The sequence below is a fragment of the Orcinus orca genome, chromosome X, assembly GCF_937001465.1.
Source record: "Orcinus orca chromosome X, mOrcOrc1.1, whole genome shotgun sequence".
Classification (NCBI taxonomy): domain Eukaryota; kingdom Metazoa; phylum Chordata; class Mammalia; order Artiodactyla; family Delphinidae; genus Orcinus; species Orcinus orca.
Window position 1 is genome coordinate 117,394,993 of NC_064580.1, and position 15,516 is coordinate 117,410,508.

Consider the following 15,516-nt stretch of genomic DNA (forward strand, 5'->3'; position numbering starts at 1 on the left):
ATTTTTTAGTCCCTCACTTTTGGTAGAGAAAGCATTTTACTTACATACTTGTATGTGCCTAAACAGTCACTTATTTAACACTGACTGTGCTACAGAAAATAGAGTAAGTATAATAACTAGATTTCTAATAACTACAGAAATTTAAGGTAAAATATTGAGGTTTTTAATAGGAGTAATATATTAAAATAAAATGAAAGTAATTAGAATACCTTACAACAGACTCAGGGGAGACTGGTAGAAAATAATCTGACACACATACAACTAGGCATAAACAAAGTTGAGGATTACCAAGAGAAGTAAAGCTGCACTACCACAAAGTCTATGACAGCACTTTGGTTTACTAATCATACGGATATAGACATAAAAATAAGCAAAGGGGGTGGGATATATTCTGGAAAGGAAAAAGTGGAGAAAAAAAGACAAAAAGGATGGGAACAATGCACTAGAGCTCTCCATTACTAAGGACTTACTATCTAAAGGCATGTCTAACATGATATGTAACCTATAAATGAGAAAATCCACATAACCCTGAAGATCTGTTTTATTTTACTAACAATCTTTATGTTCTTAATTAAAAGCTAAAGAGCCGCTCAATGTTGTTCTTCCACATTTTAAGAAAAAAAGAAGGGTGGAGTAGGACACTTTCTCCCTTGATATTATTTAAGTTTTTCTATATTTTTAAAATCCAGTACTTTTCACAGTACTGTGATACACTTAAACACAGGTTAAGAAACCCACTGTTTTACAATTTAACAACCAAAGGTCCCTATCTCATCCTATAAATTAAACTGATAACTATTCTACCCTGCTAGAAATCATAAATATGCAACATAAAATGTTGGGTAGAATCACTCATTTGCAAAGTATTGATTCAAATTATTTTTATGCCTTACTGTAGAAAACTAAGTGATACAACCTACTTTTAAGCACAAATACTAACACTTTCAGGCACTCTACTCTATGCCTGTTACCTGGAGTACTGCTTCCAGAAATTAATAATGAAACAGCACTTTTGTTCCTGGCTACTGACGCTTTTGTTGGGATGAACAGGAGACGGATTAAATTATTCTCCCAAAGACTAGTGTATAACTGACAAACTAAATGATGAGAAAAAAACAGAAAGGATTTGATTCGAGGTCTCACAAATAAATGCAAAGCAAGAAGGAGCAATGTGAACTGCTGCAAATGATAACTTTCCCAGCCTAAAAGCAGAGGCAATGAGAGCCACACATATATAACAGGACTGAAAACTGCCACCTGATGGGACTACACTGTTAGGGAAAAGAATACCTGAATAGAGGGGCAAAGGCCCCAGCATACCACAATAACCCCAAAGCAGGAATCCAGGTAATGTATCTAGCAGAACCATACCCAATGTATGGAGTCTCTACAGAGGAACTCACACGTGGAGAAAATAGTTGTACATGACAAAACAACTCTGACATGGATTCCTCCAGATGTATGTCACTGACAGTCATATTGGTCAAGTCGATTGCCAATAGCTCCAAGAGACTGAGTGAATTATTCTGTTAAAAGTAAATCTTGTAAATAGCTTGCTCCAATAAATTTTTATGTTCAAAAAGATCCCTGTGGGGGCTTCCCTGGTGGCGCAGTGGTTAAGAATCCACCTGCCAATGCAGGGGACACGGGTTCGAGCCCTGGTCCGGGAAGATCCCACATGCCACAGAGCAACTAAGCCCATGAGCCACAACTACTGAAGCCCACGTGCCTACAGCCCGTGCTCCACAACAAGAGAAGCCACTGCAACAAGAAGCCCACACACCGCGACGAAGGGTAGCCCCTGCTCGCTGCAACTAGAGAAAGCCCGTGCACAGCAACAAAGACCCAACACAGGGCTTCCCTGGTGGCGCAGTGGTTGAGAGTCCGCCTGCCGATGCAGGGGACACGGGTTCATGCCCCAGTCCGGGGAGATCCCACATGCCACAGAGCGGCTGGGCCCGTGAGCCATGGCCGTTGAGCCTGCATGTCCGGAAAAAAAGACCCAACACAGCCAAAAATAAAAATAAATAAATTTATAAAAAAAAGAAAAAAGATCCCTGTGACAATGACATTTGTTATAAGAGGATGTGACCTGAATCAATTAAATGGAGAGTCTTCTCTAAGTGAACAGTTTGTTACGGAAAAGAAAGGAAAATCATGTTTAACAGGGAAAACTTAGGGGGGTGTTAGAAACAACTTTACGTAAAGAGGTACTTCAGTAATAATTTGGAAATCTTGTGTGTAATCATCAGCAGTGAAAACACACCCAAAGGATAGATGTAGATTATGCTGTGAAGCAACAAAGCAAAGCTTTGAAGTTCAAAATGTTGCCGGTAATTTAGAACTTCAATGTGCGAACTGATGAAACATTTGAAGGGAATCAAGTGCTTCAGGACAACTCTGTCTATACCAACATTCTGTGACCTCCTCAGCTTCACTGCAGAATTATATATTTCATTTGAAGACTCTTCTGGCTTCAGCCAAATAAGCATGGCACCAAAGTACATTTTTTAGTTAAAGAAGGGATATTTTGGCTTCCAATGTTTTGGAATGGCTTTTCAAGCAGCTGAATGTTGACATAAATATAATGCTTTTAAACCACCATTTAAGACCGGTACATAGAAATAACTAACCAGGTGTTTTTTCTTCCACTTGTTCTGTAGATGAATGCAGTTTGCTACATCTTCTATTCAGAGATGAGCTTCTCCTCTTTTCTGTTGTTTCTGGAGATCAAGGGCAAAGAATTTTACCTTTTACAAGCTGTTTATATATATTATTTCAGGGGTGAGCCACCCGTTCCCAAACATTTTTTATCTTATTTAAATTTCAAGTATTATGCAGAAATTTTACATGCCCAAACTTAAAACTAGTTTACTCTTTAAGTAAGTTATACGAAGTGAAATAAAATTATTTAGGAAACAGTAAAAATTAAGCGGGAAAATCTGATACTGACAACATCAAAGTTCCCAAATTAGGAATATACAACATTTAATTTTGGACACAGTCCATAACATCTATTACTAAAGTAATTTATAGTTCAGTTTTAACTTGGTTTTTTTGGTTTTTTTTTTTTTTGGCTGTGCCACGCGGCTTGTGGGATCTTAGTTCCCTGACCAGGGATTGAACCCAGGCCACGGCAAGGAAAGCACCAAGTCCTAACCACTGGACTGCCAGGAAAGTCCCTTAACTAGCATTTTTTAAATAAAAATGATCATTAACATTCGGTATAGATGTCACAATTTTATCAACCCAAACCAGTCATATGGGAAAAGACACTTTTGTGTCTTTTCCATTTCACTTGAAATATTATGGTTCAGGATACTGATGAAAGTCTTTAAAGAAGAACTTCTCTTTTGGGAACCTCTAAATTAAAGTACGTATGACAACATAGCGTCTTGTGAAAATTCTTGAATTGATACTGTAATTGCACAGCATGAACCACAGAAGTGTAATCAATTCGACCATGTGATGAAATCACCTATCCCTCATTATCACACTGCAAGAAATGACAAAATAGTGTGAACAGTTATTATAAGTCAGCAGTGAGCAGAAGAAAAACAGACTATTTGAATCAGTCAAGATTTAAAGCAACGCTATTTAAAATATCACAGGTTAGATTATAAACTTCATTTGAGTTTGAAATGTTCATCTCTCTGGATTGAACAGGTTTTATTTCAATTTGAAGGGATTTTACAAAGGTAAGCCACTGACAATATTGATTTTATTTTCAATAAAATTATTGGAATCATTAATTTAACGGCATTCATCATTTCAGAGTGTGCAATATACTGTAACTTTAAGCAAACTCTTTCATAAAGTATCTTCCACACATACCTTCTTATATTAAAAAGTTACTTGGAATTGTTCCTTCAGCGCAATTCAACTAATTATTAACTTGAAAGTCATCACCTGTCCCTTCTCTTTACATGTCTCATTGATACAGCAGGCACACATATTAATGAAAACACACTAGTGTTTGCTCATTATATTAAAAATGTAATAAATGTCTGTGCAAGAAATCTCTGCTAATTCCTCCAAGCAATTAGATAGTAAAACATGGCCAATGCTTATGAAACAATTAAAATAAATTAAAATGAAAGTATATAAACATAACATTACAATGAATGTTACCTAGTTTTTCTAAAGGATTGAGTTTGTGAATAATAAATTAATTACATGACAAGCAAGGTGTTAAAGAAAATCCTCCCACATTAATCTATGAATGAACCTGGACTATACATAAAAGTGCTCTGGGAAAGCATATTGAGGGTAAGGGTGGAAAGTGGATCAACTTTTATTGGACCATTACAAGAGAAAATTAGATGCACCAAGACTGACAAACAATGAAAGACCTCTCAAGTTCATCGTTGGAAACTGTAAGAGTTCTAAAAGTACAAATAACGTAAGGATGAACAAAACAAAAATCCTTTTCAACATATTAAAACTATAATATTTAGACAAAAATGGAAATCTTTCCTATTAAGTTAGACAATTAACTAATTATACTTTAAATGAGGTCCAGAATCTTTTGCTGTAGTGGAATTTTAGAGCAATCAGCATTGCTCAAAAAACTGCCAAGGCACCTAATAATACAAAAGAAACATTTTTAATTCAAACTATAATTATGCCTTTGTCTCAATTCACAAGGTACAAAGGTGGTATTTCTTCTTTTCTTACGGCTAAGTTTGAGGGAATGATGTGGAGTATGTCTGCCATGTCTTTTTCCTGCCCAGATCACTTCTGTTTTTTTCTCCATATGGGTATGGCTGTCTAATCCATTTCAATTATCAATGAGAAGCACCATGTACTACAAGCCAGAAATGGTCACTGACACACACTCTGGTAAAGATTTTTTTTAAAGATAAGGAACTCTAGGGAATTCCCTGGCTGTCCAGTGGTTAGGACTCCGTGCTTTCACTGCGTAGGGTACGGGTTCAATCCCTGGTCGAGGAACTAAGTAAAATCCCACAAGCCGGGCAGCCAAAAGAAAAAAAAGAAAAAAAGGAACGCTAATTAAAAGTGCAAACACTAGGAGCAAAAGGTATTTGAAGTATCCATAGTAGATAACTTTGTTTTATTTTAAAGAACACTGCATTACCTGCAGGAAGAGTTGTAAAGTGGAGCTTAGCAATACTTCTCTCATTAAACACTGTTACCACTTTATTTGCTTTGGGGGAAAACATGGACTTGCTAGTGGAATGTACAATTTAAATACCATGATCCATCCATCAAATGACTAAAATATAAACCATAAATAAGTATGGAGGAGTGGAAATCACCGAATTTCTTGGGGTCTTAACTATATAACTAGGAAGGTAATTATACTTGCCTGTCAACTTTATATATATGTGAAGCAGATCAACCTGTCCACTGCTATATATATGCTATTATTTTCCTTAAATGAGGTAATACTCATGAAACTTAATGAAAACTGAATGACCAGTCTAGTCCCTAGAAAAAGTGATTTCATTTATAGGTTAAATAGAATATGAATTAATTCTAAAATAAATTATTGTACCACCTAATGGCAATGTCTTTTGGTCAAAATATGTTTCATATTTGTTGGGCTACCTAAGCCCAACAAACCCATCTGATATGATTAGTACACAAATCAAGAAACAAGTATTTATACTGATGAAAATACAGAATAGTAATGACCATCTCTACTGTAAAACAAGGTGGTGTTCTTCTGAAATGTCCTACAATCTAAATAAGTGGTACTGTGGAAATACATATAAAGAATTGATTTCATTGGTTTGAAACTCAGTAGAATACACGAAATAACTACTTACTCTTGGCAATAGAATTTTGAGGACTTGCAGATGACACTTGTTTATGTAATCCAGAAGTCCCCTGTTCAAGCTTTTCAGTAGATACAGAATGTCTGTTGGCTGAGAAAAGATATAAGATTTACTGTACTCATATTTAAAAAAGCATCACTAGCTGAAACAAAATGAGTTCATGATGTACTTCTATGGAGCATAAACTATATAAATTTTACTTACATTTTATGCAACTGTATAGAATTATGTCCACACATAGGAAAAATTTACAGTACATCAATATTAAACAAGACTATTTTTAAAATATGCACTGGATAAAGCTGTGTAAAACTTATCAATTATTATTCATTTTTACACTGATTACAAGTTTAAATGGTAAGATTTTGGATATAGTGGATAAAATACAATTACTATAAAATTTCACCTGGTTCTTTGGCGATCTCACATGACACAAATTTAAACGCATGCCAAAGAGTAAGTACATGGCAGTGTTTTCACCTAGGATACAAACCTCAAAACCTTTTGTAGTAAATGCAACCTTATACTAGTAGCCAATATTTACATGTGAAAATGAATGAACTTAAAGTTTAGCAGCTGTATTAATTACCAGTTTTATTCTGATAGTTCACTGTTGTAGAGCCTTCCCATGACCATCTTTTTTGATAATCAATACGGCTGCTCCGTTCCAGTGTACGATGAAGGGCAGCTTTGAATCTCTCCTATTTAAAAAAAACGCCAACAAATTTTTACATATGCATTATATTGATTAGTATAATTTTGATCTGTCGGTTATAAAATACCCCCACTAACAAATTTTCCAATCAGGCAAATTTTTTTAAATAAAAGATAGAACTGGAAACATCTCAGGTAAAAAGTTAAAGTTCAATACATCTCGGGTATCAATCCACGTTCTCCCGAATAACTAGGTTTTAATCTTATGGACACGAATCAAGGAGCTGACTGTGCTTCCCTCTTTGCTTATTATATCATTAGGAAATTTAGAACCAAACGTGTAGCCTATTCTAGCAACTATACAAAGACTGAGTGGTACACTTTGGTGTATGCTAATTATACCTTATGTTTTATTATTTTCTTACTTTAATTTCCCCCTCTGCTTGATTCCCTCAACCACTTATTTTCTCATCTGGTTGTGGTATGTCTTTTTTAAAATATACCTTAAATTCTTTGTAGAATGAGGCAGGAAAAACAAATCAACTAATACACATATGTGAAATCTATGCCAGATCATCTGTTATACCCACATTTGTAACATCTTAAATTCTGGCGTTAACTAATCAAATTTTTAAAGAGATGTGTTTGTCTTGACCTCAGCTTCAATTTGAACTGGGCAGGATAACAGCTCTACAAATGTAAATGCTACACTGTGGCGAAACAAGGCCATTGCTGGAAATGAGAGGCAGTTTTCTTTTTTCAGCTATTCCTCACCCTGTGCTGTAACATACCATGGACTACACTCAGGTAAGCAAATCAACTCAGGGCCAGAAGGTTTTCTATTCTTCCCTGACAACAATCGTTTCATAGCAACATCATCCTTACGATGTTCCCACCGTTTCTCTGAGGGCAAATAGGGTAAACATACTAGGAAAACAGAGAGTCACCCATATCCTCTGAGAAAAGCAACTGCAATTCTTAAAATAAAACTTATCTAATGGCAATATTTTAAAATTATATTTTCTAACAGAAAGTAAGTTTTTCTTCTAAATTAGTTAGACACCCAAAAAGTATAATAAAGACTAAAAACAGAGAATCTTCTTGTATTTCTCAAACATCTCTGATTCCTAAGCATTCTAACCTGCTGTTTGCAGATGCGCTGACCCTCTGTGCTCTTTCAGGTTCCTTCCAGGAAGGCACCTGTGGCTCCCGTGCAAGCTCCCGGCCTGCCTCCCGTGCAGCCCCGCCCACACTCGCCCCTCCTCAGCACTCCTCTTTTCCTCCGTGCAGCCTCCTCACAGTGTCGACCTGTCCCTGCTCTGTCTGGGACTCCCCCAATGCTGGCTCTCAGGGGTCGGTTCTCTTTTGCCCTTTCTCCTTGTCTTCTGGCCTCTTCCCCTGCCCTGTCTCTGGCTCCCACTCTGTCTACAGTATCATTTTGTTGCTTCTTCTTTCTTGGTGTTCTCTCTCTCAGGTTCCTCTTTCTCTAAGATTGTCTTTTTTTCTCCCAGTCCCCAGGACTCTCTCTCCTCCAGGGACCCTCCCCGACTCTGTGCACAGTTTTCTATTTTACTTTCTTTGGTTCTCTCTTTACCTAGTTCAGTCTCTCTGGCCTTCACTCTCTTTACCACAGAGAAGTAAATTAAGGAGATGTTTCACAGAGGAAGACAGAGAGTGACACAAGTTCTGAATGAGAATTCATTAAATACTGGAATGTGCTAGAAGGAAAAAAAAGACAGAGAAGGTGCTAGTGGACCATGGACAGGGAAGAAACAGCACAGGAATAGTCCTAGAATAAGGAAGATTCGCCAACGGGGGTAAGGGCTGGGGGGTGAGGCATTTGCAAGAGCCAACTGTGTGCAAAAATTAGGAGGAAAAGCGAGCACCACAGAGAAGGGGGCTCTTAGGGAGAAATGAAACCAAAGAGAAAAGGAGAGGGAAAAACATTTTAAAATTGGACCAACAGAAAAAAAAGAGAGGGAGATAAAAACCCATATACTGAGAGAGGCAGAAACTCTATAAAGATGGGGAGAGAAAAGAGGGAGAAGCTAAGACAAAGAAAGCAGAAAGAAAAGGGAGGTGTCACGGGCAGAAAAAGGTCAGTCAGTCAGACAGAGAGCCAAAGACAGACCAAGGCTCACTCAGGGACACTTGAGAGTCACTGGAACAAAGAAAAGAGGGAATGACAGCGAGGAACAGGACAGAACATGTGAATTCAGAAGGAGCCAAGGACACTCAGGAGAGCTGTGGAACAACCTACAGGGGAACAACTTGGAGCCACAGAGAATCATACAGATTGAGACAGGCAGCCAGATGCCCACACAACAGTCAAAGACAAACTGAATGAAGAGCGCCAGAGGGGGAACGAGAGGGCACGACAGAGGCGGTGACTCATAGCAACAGAGTGCCAAAGACACCAAAGCAGAGTCCCCACAGGAAAAGAGAGCAGGGCTACAAAACAACAGAGGAAAAAAAGGAACAAGAAGGGGGGGGGAGAGAGCGCAAAGGAGAGAGAGCCAGGGAACCGTGGGAGAGTGCGAGGCTCTCGCTTGGCTGGGCCTCTGCCACTCACGCCACTCACTCGATGAGCCGAGTGCTGAGGTGAGAAGCAGAGCAGGTCAGGGTCACAAGGGGGCCTCTCAGGGGCCCTGGGACGGTGGATAGGTGAATACTAGGCAATGGGACAACACTTTTGTAGGATAGAAAGCCGCTCAGAGCAAAGCCCAGGCCGCAGGCACCCTGCAAGTGGACAGGGTTCTCTCCCTGGACGTGCAAGGCTCGGATCAGGATGGGTCAAGAGGTGCTAATGTTGAAGGAAAGATGAAAGAAGAATTGGGATTGGTTCCAGTAAAAGCAGAGAAGGGCTAAGAAAAAAGTACTGCAGAACCAGGCAACACAGTGCATCATCTGATTAACAGCCTAGAAAAACATGTACCCTTTCTTCCTGTAACTTTTCGTTTCTCTTTTTTTCTGCAGATATTCTCCGTTGTTCATCCTTTTCTTTCTGTTCCCTCAGCTTTCGCTGCTTTTCTTCCATCTGTTTTTCGTATAGGATCTTAGACTTTCTTTCTTTTTCAAGTAGTTGTGTCTCTTTATTAGCTGAAATATTCCAAATGCAAGGTAAGAGCCAAGAAAATATTTAAGTTTTCCACATTACAGACAGAGAAGGAAAAAGTTTATATTTTATTCTCTTTCTTAAAAATAACATAACCTGTGCTAATGACTAAAGACTTATTATATAAGTGAACAGAGATGGCCACAAAAGAATCATTTCCACTGGGTGTTCGTTTAACTCCTGAGAACTGAATTGGCTTAGATGACTCTCCTGTCCGAACTAAAATTCCAAATTCAGAAGAAATGTTTTCTTTCATGTGATGTTTCTGCTGACTTGAGCTGAAGTCAAACCCCATCAGATTAATATGCTATACATTAAAACAAGATGTAAAAAAAACACATGGCCAGAATATATGGTTTTTTTCCCTTCTACTAGGAAACTTCTTTTCAAAGGCCTCATCTAGACAGACCACATTAAGCATGCCAGTTTGACCTTCGTGGGCTTTAGGCACATACCACATTACTGACCAGCATGATGCTTTCCTGCGTTCAAATTTCCCCTCACTAAAGCCTGGAGAGCCATCTATGAAGTTGTAAAATACTCTTCTAAAGAGCTACAGGAAGAAACAGCTCCTCACCAAAACAAAGACAATTGCTATTTTATTTGAATGAACTTGAGCACTAGTTTTGCAGTGGATTTACAGGGCCAGATGAGAAAAATACATAGATGAAAAAGTATTCTCTCAAGGTGTAGAAAGATTATTCTTTTAGATCCTAATTGATACAAAGTTACACTTGAAAAGCATAGCAATCAGTGAAAGATACCATATCCATGTTAGGATTATTAGCAACTCCATTTTTTGCTTTTTTGGTTTTTGTTTTTGAACCCACCCCCAGCAGTGAAAGCAGACTGCTAACCACTGGACCGCCAGGGAATTTCCTCATTTTTGTTTCTAAGTCATTTTTCTGAAATCCCATTTTGCTTGTTTCTACAAATGTTGAAGAAATTTTCATACCTTAATTTTCAGAAAATTAAAGCTAACAGAAACTACTAGTTCAAAAATAAAACAATTTGGTCAAATATTTTTCATGGACCTTCTTTATCTCATTTAGTATAAGCTCTTAATCCAGTATAACACATACTGTAAAACGTGTAATCTATCATATGAACAGATTAAAAAGTAAGTAAAACCACTTTGGAAATATATAACTTTAACGTAAAATTCACTCATTTTAATTTTTTTAAAAAAAGTCTAAAATATACCATCATCTTGTCTTTTTTTCTCCTCTCTGCGCTCCTTTGCTAATCTTTGCTTTACATCATTTTTAAGCACAGATCCATCTATTACTAAAAAAAAAGAAAGAATACAGTTAGACATAGGATATCAAACTTTAAGGATATAACACTTTGACATCTATCAAAGCATTCTAGAAATTATACCTGGTTTAAATGCTGATTTTATATTTGAGGGCTGTGATGGAAGAGCGCTAAAGCTACCCTGACTCCGTCTTTCTTCAGCAATGGCATTAGCAGCAGCAACTAAAATACAGGGAGATAAAGGAAAGGGATTCGATATTAAGAATACAAACAGTGGGACTTCCCTGGTGGCACAGTGGTTAGGAGTCCACCTGCCAATGTAGGGGACGCGGGTTCGAGCCCTGGTCCGGGAGGATCCCACATACCCCAGAGCAAGTGGGCCCGTGCGCCACAGCTACTGAGCCTGCGCTCTAGAGACCAGGAACCACAACTACTGAGCCCACGTGCCACAGCTACTGAAGCCTGCACACCTGGAGCCCGTGCTCTGAGACAGGGGAGGCCACTGCGGTGAGAAGCCCACGCACCACAACGACCCAGCTCGCCACAGCTGGAGAAGGCCCGCATGCAGCAACGAAGACCCAACACAACCATAAATAAATTAATTAATTTTTTAAAAAAGAAAGAATACGAACAGCTAATCCAGGGGTGGCAAAGCACAGCCAATTGTATCTTCGATGATAAAGGACAGAATCTCTTCTACAAGGCAAAATCATGACAGACTCTGGGTCAGCAAAGACATAATGAGTACCTATGATGTTCAACAATAATTCAACAAAGAATTAACAGTGTTTACCGTAGACATGCCAGCCTATCTGTGCGCACAGAGTTGTCAGTAGAAGTAGCAGCACGAGCTGGTAGGTGAGTAAGAGCTGATTAATAGCTTTCAAAAATGCCTCAGACAGACATTACAGCAAGTACTAGAAAAACTGAGCTGGCAAGGATTTGGAAAAATGTTTCACCATAAATTGGGGGAAATTAGAAAACATTTGGAGTTTATGGATCTGAATTTGGATGCAAAAGTGTCAACAGTGAGAGCCTCAGAGATTGGGCCCAATATAAGGAGTACATGTATAAATTACCTAGGTCAGGGGCTTCCAACCCTGGCTCCACACGAGAGTCACCCAAATTGCTTTTAAAAAAAATTAGCAAAGCCTTCCCCTCCCCGCCTCCACTCTCTGAGAATGGGGCCCAGGCCTTTGCAGTTGCTAAAAGCTCTATTCTGATGCACAGTGAAGGTGGAGAAAACATTCAAGGAATTGACAATGTGATGGTATTTTTCTAGGTAGGAAAATGTCAAGCAAATAAATATAAATTATATAATATAAATTTACACATCTTGTGTGAACAGGTAGAAAATGGCAAATAAACTTCAATAAGGGTGAAATATAAGAGTATGGGAGCACAATTTGAGGGAAAGTAAGAAAAACTAAAATTCTAAGATGATACAAAAACAAGTTCTTGGGGAATTCCCTGAACTCTAATTCCATATATGGCTGTATCTAAAATGCCCCATAGTGACAAAGCGAGAGAGAGGCATGGACATATCTACACTACCAAACATAAGGTAGATAGCTAGTGGGAAGCAGCCGCATAGCACAGGGAGATCAGCTCGGTGCTTTGTGACCGCCTGGAGGGGTGGGACAGGGAGGGTGGGAGGGAGGGAGACGCAAGAGGGAAGAGATATGGGAACATATGTATATGTATAACTGATTCACTTTGTAATAAAGCAGAAACTAACACACCATTGTAAAGCAATTATACCCCAATAAAGATGTTAAAAAATAAAATAAAGAGGTAGAACAAGTTTTCAAATAAAATAAAATAAAATGCCCATAGTACCAGGCATCTTCAGGAAGGAGCTGGAGAATAACACTGAAAACTCCTCTTCTACTCTCATATAAAAGCACAGGAGGACTTCCCTGGTGGCGCAGTGGTTGAGAGTCTGCCTGCCGATGCAGGGGACACAGGTTCGTGCCCCGGTCCGGGAAGATCCCACATGCCGCGGAGCAGCTAGGCCCGTGAGCCATGGCCGCTGAGCCTGCGCGTCCGGAGCCTGTTGCTCCGCAACGGGAGAGGCCACAACTGTGAGAGGCCCGCGTTCCGCAAAAAAAAAAAAAAAAAAATCTGTAGCCCCACCTCTCCATGACCTTTCTTCTGTACTAATTAGAAACATTAGATTACACAAACTAGTACACTAGTATTTCTCATTAGGTAGCAAAGAGCATAGATTGCAAAAAAAATCATTGAAAGGTTTTTTTTTAATTATTATAAGAAGGGCTAGGGCTAACTGCTACAGATTAGTGCTACTCACCATTATTTGGATAACAGAATAAAAAGCAATTGCTACTAAGTCTTATCTTGCACTCCTGCTGGATGTAGCCCTCAAAGTGTAGGCTGTGGGGTGTCTAGCAGCAGACTCTCTTCCAGCAGCCCAGTCCCTGACCCTTCGCACAGTTGCCGGCCCAGTCCTGGATCCACCCTCATTCAAAGCTGAGCAGTTGGGAGTGCAGATCCATTCCACCCATACCAAGGGTCTCTCTTCATGGCCTTATTACAGTTTGCATGTCATTAGGCCAGGGAGAGGGTGAGAAAATATTTAGAAAAAAATAGAAAACCAAAGACATTTGCAATCAGGGAACCACAAAAATAAGGCAGATTCAGGAAGCTTTGCCTAAAACAGCAACAAAAGCTACTCACTGTTATCTGGATAACAGAAAAGAAGCAATTGCCACAAAGTGGCAGAATATTTCACTGACTCTGTCCCCTTCAGGAAAATGCTGAGACCATGAAGTAAGTTCTTTCTGGTCAAGGTGGTCCTCTGTAGAAGTTTAACATGTGATGTTTTCAATTCCTAATACAAAATGGGCAGCAAGGAGGTCAACTAGGTTCTCGGTTAAGCCTTTTTTGCTTAAGTTTTTAGTTTGAAATACTGTGAATTCAAGCAACTGTCCCATATAAAATTTAAAAATACTTTTCAACATTCAGTATGCAAATACTTTGGGGGGGCTATCCAGAAGGCCGGTTAGTTTAAATCAGTGAAATAATTCAATGTCAGAGGACCTTAGGTGTCAATAAGCAATAAAACAATGAATTTATTGCAAACTCTCCCTGTAGGTGAACCATAATAAGCTAGAGACAGAAGAGTTTTTCACGCTATGCAATAATGAAAGTGTTTTTGCTTCTGACATTATTCTCTGGGGAGTTGATTCAAAGCGTTCTGAAGTAACATAAACCCTCCCAAATCGCAGCCGGTCTAATTTTTCAACTGCAAATGAAAAAAATCCCTAAGGATTTCAGTAAAATCAGCAAGGCTGTTTTATTCAAGTTCATATAGGAGGAAACTAGCCCGAGAACTAAAAGCAACCTCCCACAAGCAAGAAATACTATCTCGCTCAAGTAGCGAAGCAGTCTCCTGGGCTAAGCAATGCCAAATCCTGCCAAATTTTATAAAATTAACGATTTCGCGGGGGGGGGGGGGACTTTTTGGCGATGGGACCAGTTTAGAAGAAAGCACTCTGAAGCGCTGAGTCCCGTTCAGTCCAGCCTAGGGTCTGCAAGATGTCCCACGGAAGGTGACATCCTGGAGAAGTCACGTGCTGAGGCAAACCAGGAGGAGCAGGGGGACCAAGTTTTATCCCAAATTTCAAAGCCAGACCCCCAAGGCCCCCTCCTCACCGGACCTTAACCAGACCTTGACCAGGAGGATGCGGGAGAGACCGGGGTTGCGACCGTGGGAGGGGATGAAAGCGCGAGCGCCCCGGGCAGAGGGAAGATTCCAGGGCTGCCCCGAGCCACGAGGGCCGTCTCGGCGCCCGCACCTCCCAGGCAGCGACGCGTCCGTTCCGGCGGCTGCGAGAGCGTCCGCCTCTCCCCTACGGCAGGCGGGGCTCGGGACCGTCCGCGGGCTACGGGGTGCCAGGCCCCCGCCCTCCCGCCCCAGCAGCGCCCGTTAGTTCTCTCGCGCCCCGCCCGCCCGCGGGACTACGGCCGTTGGCGGTGGCAGCTGGGCCGCGGGACTTGGGCCGTTGGTGGCGCGGGCCGGCCGTCTCCCCTCCCGCCCGCGTACCCTCTCGGCGCCCCGTCCCGTCCCAGGGCGCTCCGGCGGGGGTGAGGGGAGCACCCGACGGCGCGCGAGGCGACTCCGAAGTGAAGGTTTCCGGCGCGGGTCGCGCCGCTCCGACAGTCCCCGGGGCCGCGGGAACCCCGCCTCCCGCGCGGGCCCGAGCCCCCCCGGGAGCCGCCGGACCGCTCACCCATCCGTTCCCGCAGCCCCCTCAGGGATGTGCCACCACCGGCGCGCTCCGCCATCTTCAGAGCAGCCGAGCGGGGAGCCGCCGCAGGCACTGGATCCCCAGTGCGCAGGCTCTGGCGCGGCCGCCGCGGGGGCTGGGGCCGTGGCGCCGGGGGGCGGGAAGGGGCGGGGCCCAAAGGGCCGCCGCGCGCGCCTCGGACAGGCGATTGCCGAAGCGCTGCTTTTTGCGCACCACGTGGTGAGCCGCTGGGCGGCGACCACCTGGTGTAAATAAACCCTCTCCTACGTCCCGCGCTCTCCCAGCACCCTCCATCCTGGATGCCAGCCAATCATCAGCCGGCGTGGCCCTCCAACATTCCTTTTTTCTTTTCGACTCTTTTACCTAGAAACGCAGTAATGTTCTTTCCTTTCTTCATTCGTTCACTTAGGGAGCACTT

At 41.3% G+C, this 15,516-nt stretch overlaps 1 protein-coding gene across 3 annotated transcripts in view; it reads right to left on the minus strand.

The window, feature by feature from the left end:
* The window catches only part of MAP7D3 (MAP7 domain containing 3), a 32,396-nt gene extending 17,162 nt beyond the window's left edge, over positions 1-15,234 (minus strand). For all 3 annotated transcript variants that reach the window (XM_033403664.2, XM_033403665.2, XM_012536337.3), the window contains exons 1-7: positions 15,081-15,234; positions 10,951-11,049; positions 10,774-10,857; positions 9,391-9,554; positions 6,391-6,502; positions 5,793-5,891; positions 2,634-2,723 (exon numbers count right to left, since the gene is read on the minus strand). In XM_033403664.2, coding sequence (XP_033259555.1) covers positions 2,634-2,723; positions 5,793-5,891; positions 6,391-6,502; positions 9,391-9,554; positions 10,774-10,857; positions 10,951-11,049; positions 15,081-15,135 — 703 coding nt within the window. In that variant the 5' untranslated portion in view covers positions 15,136-15,234. The remainder of the gene's footprint in view (positions 1-2,633; positions 2,724-5,792; positions 5,892-6,390; positions 6,503-9,390; positions 9,555-10,773; positions 10,858-10,950; positions 11,050-15,080) is intronic.
* Positions 15,235-15,516: the final 282 nt, after the last annotated feature.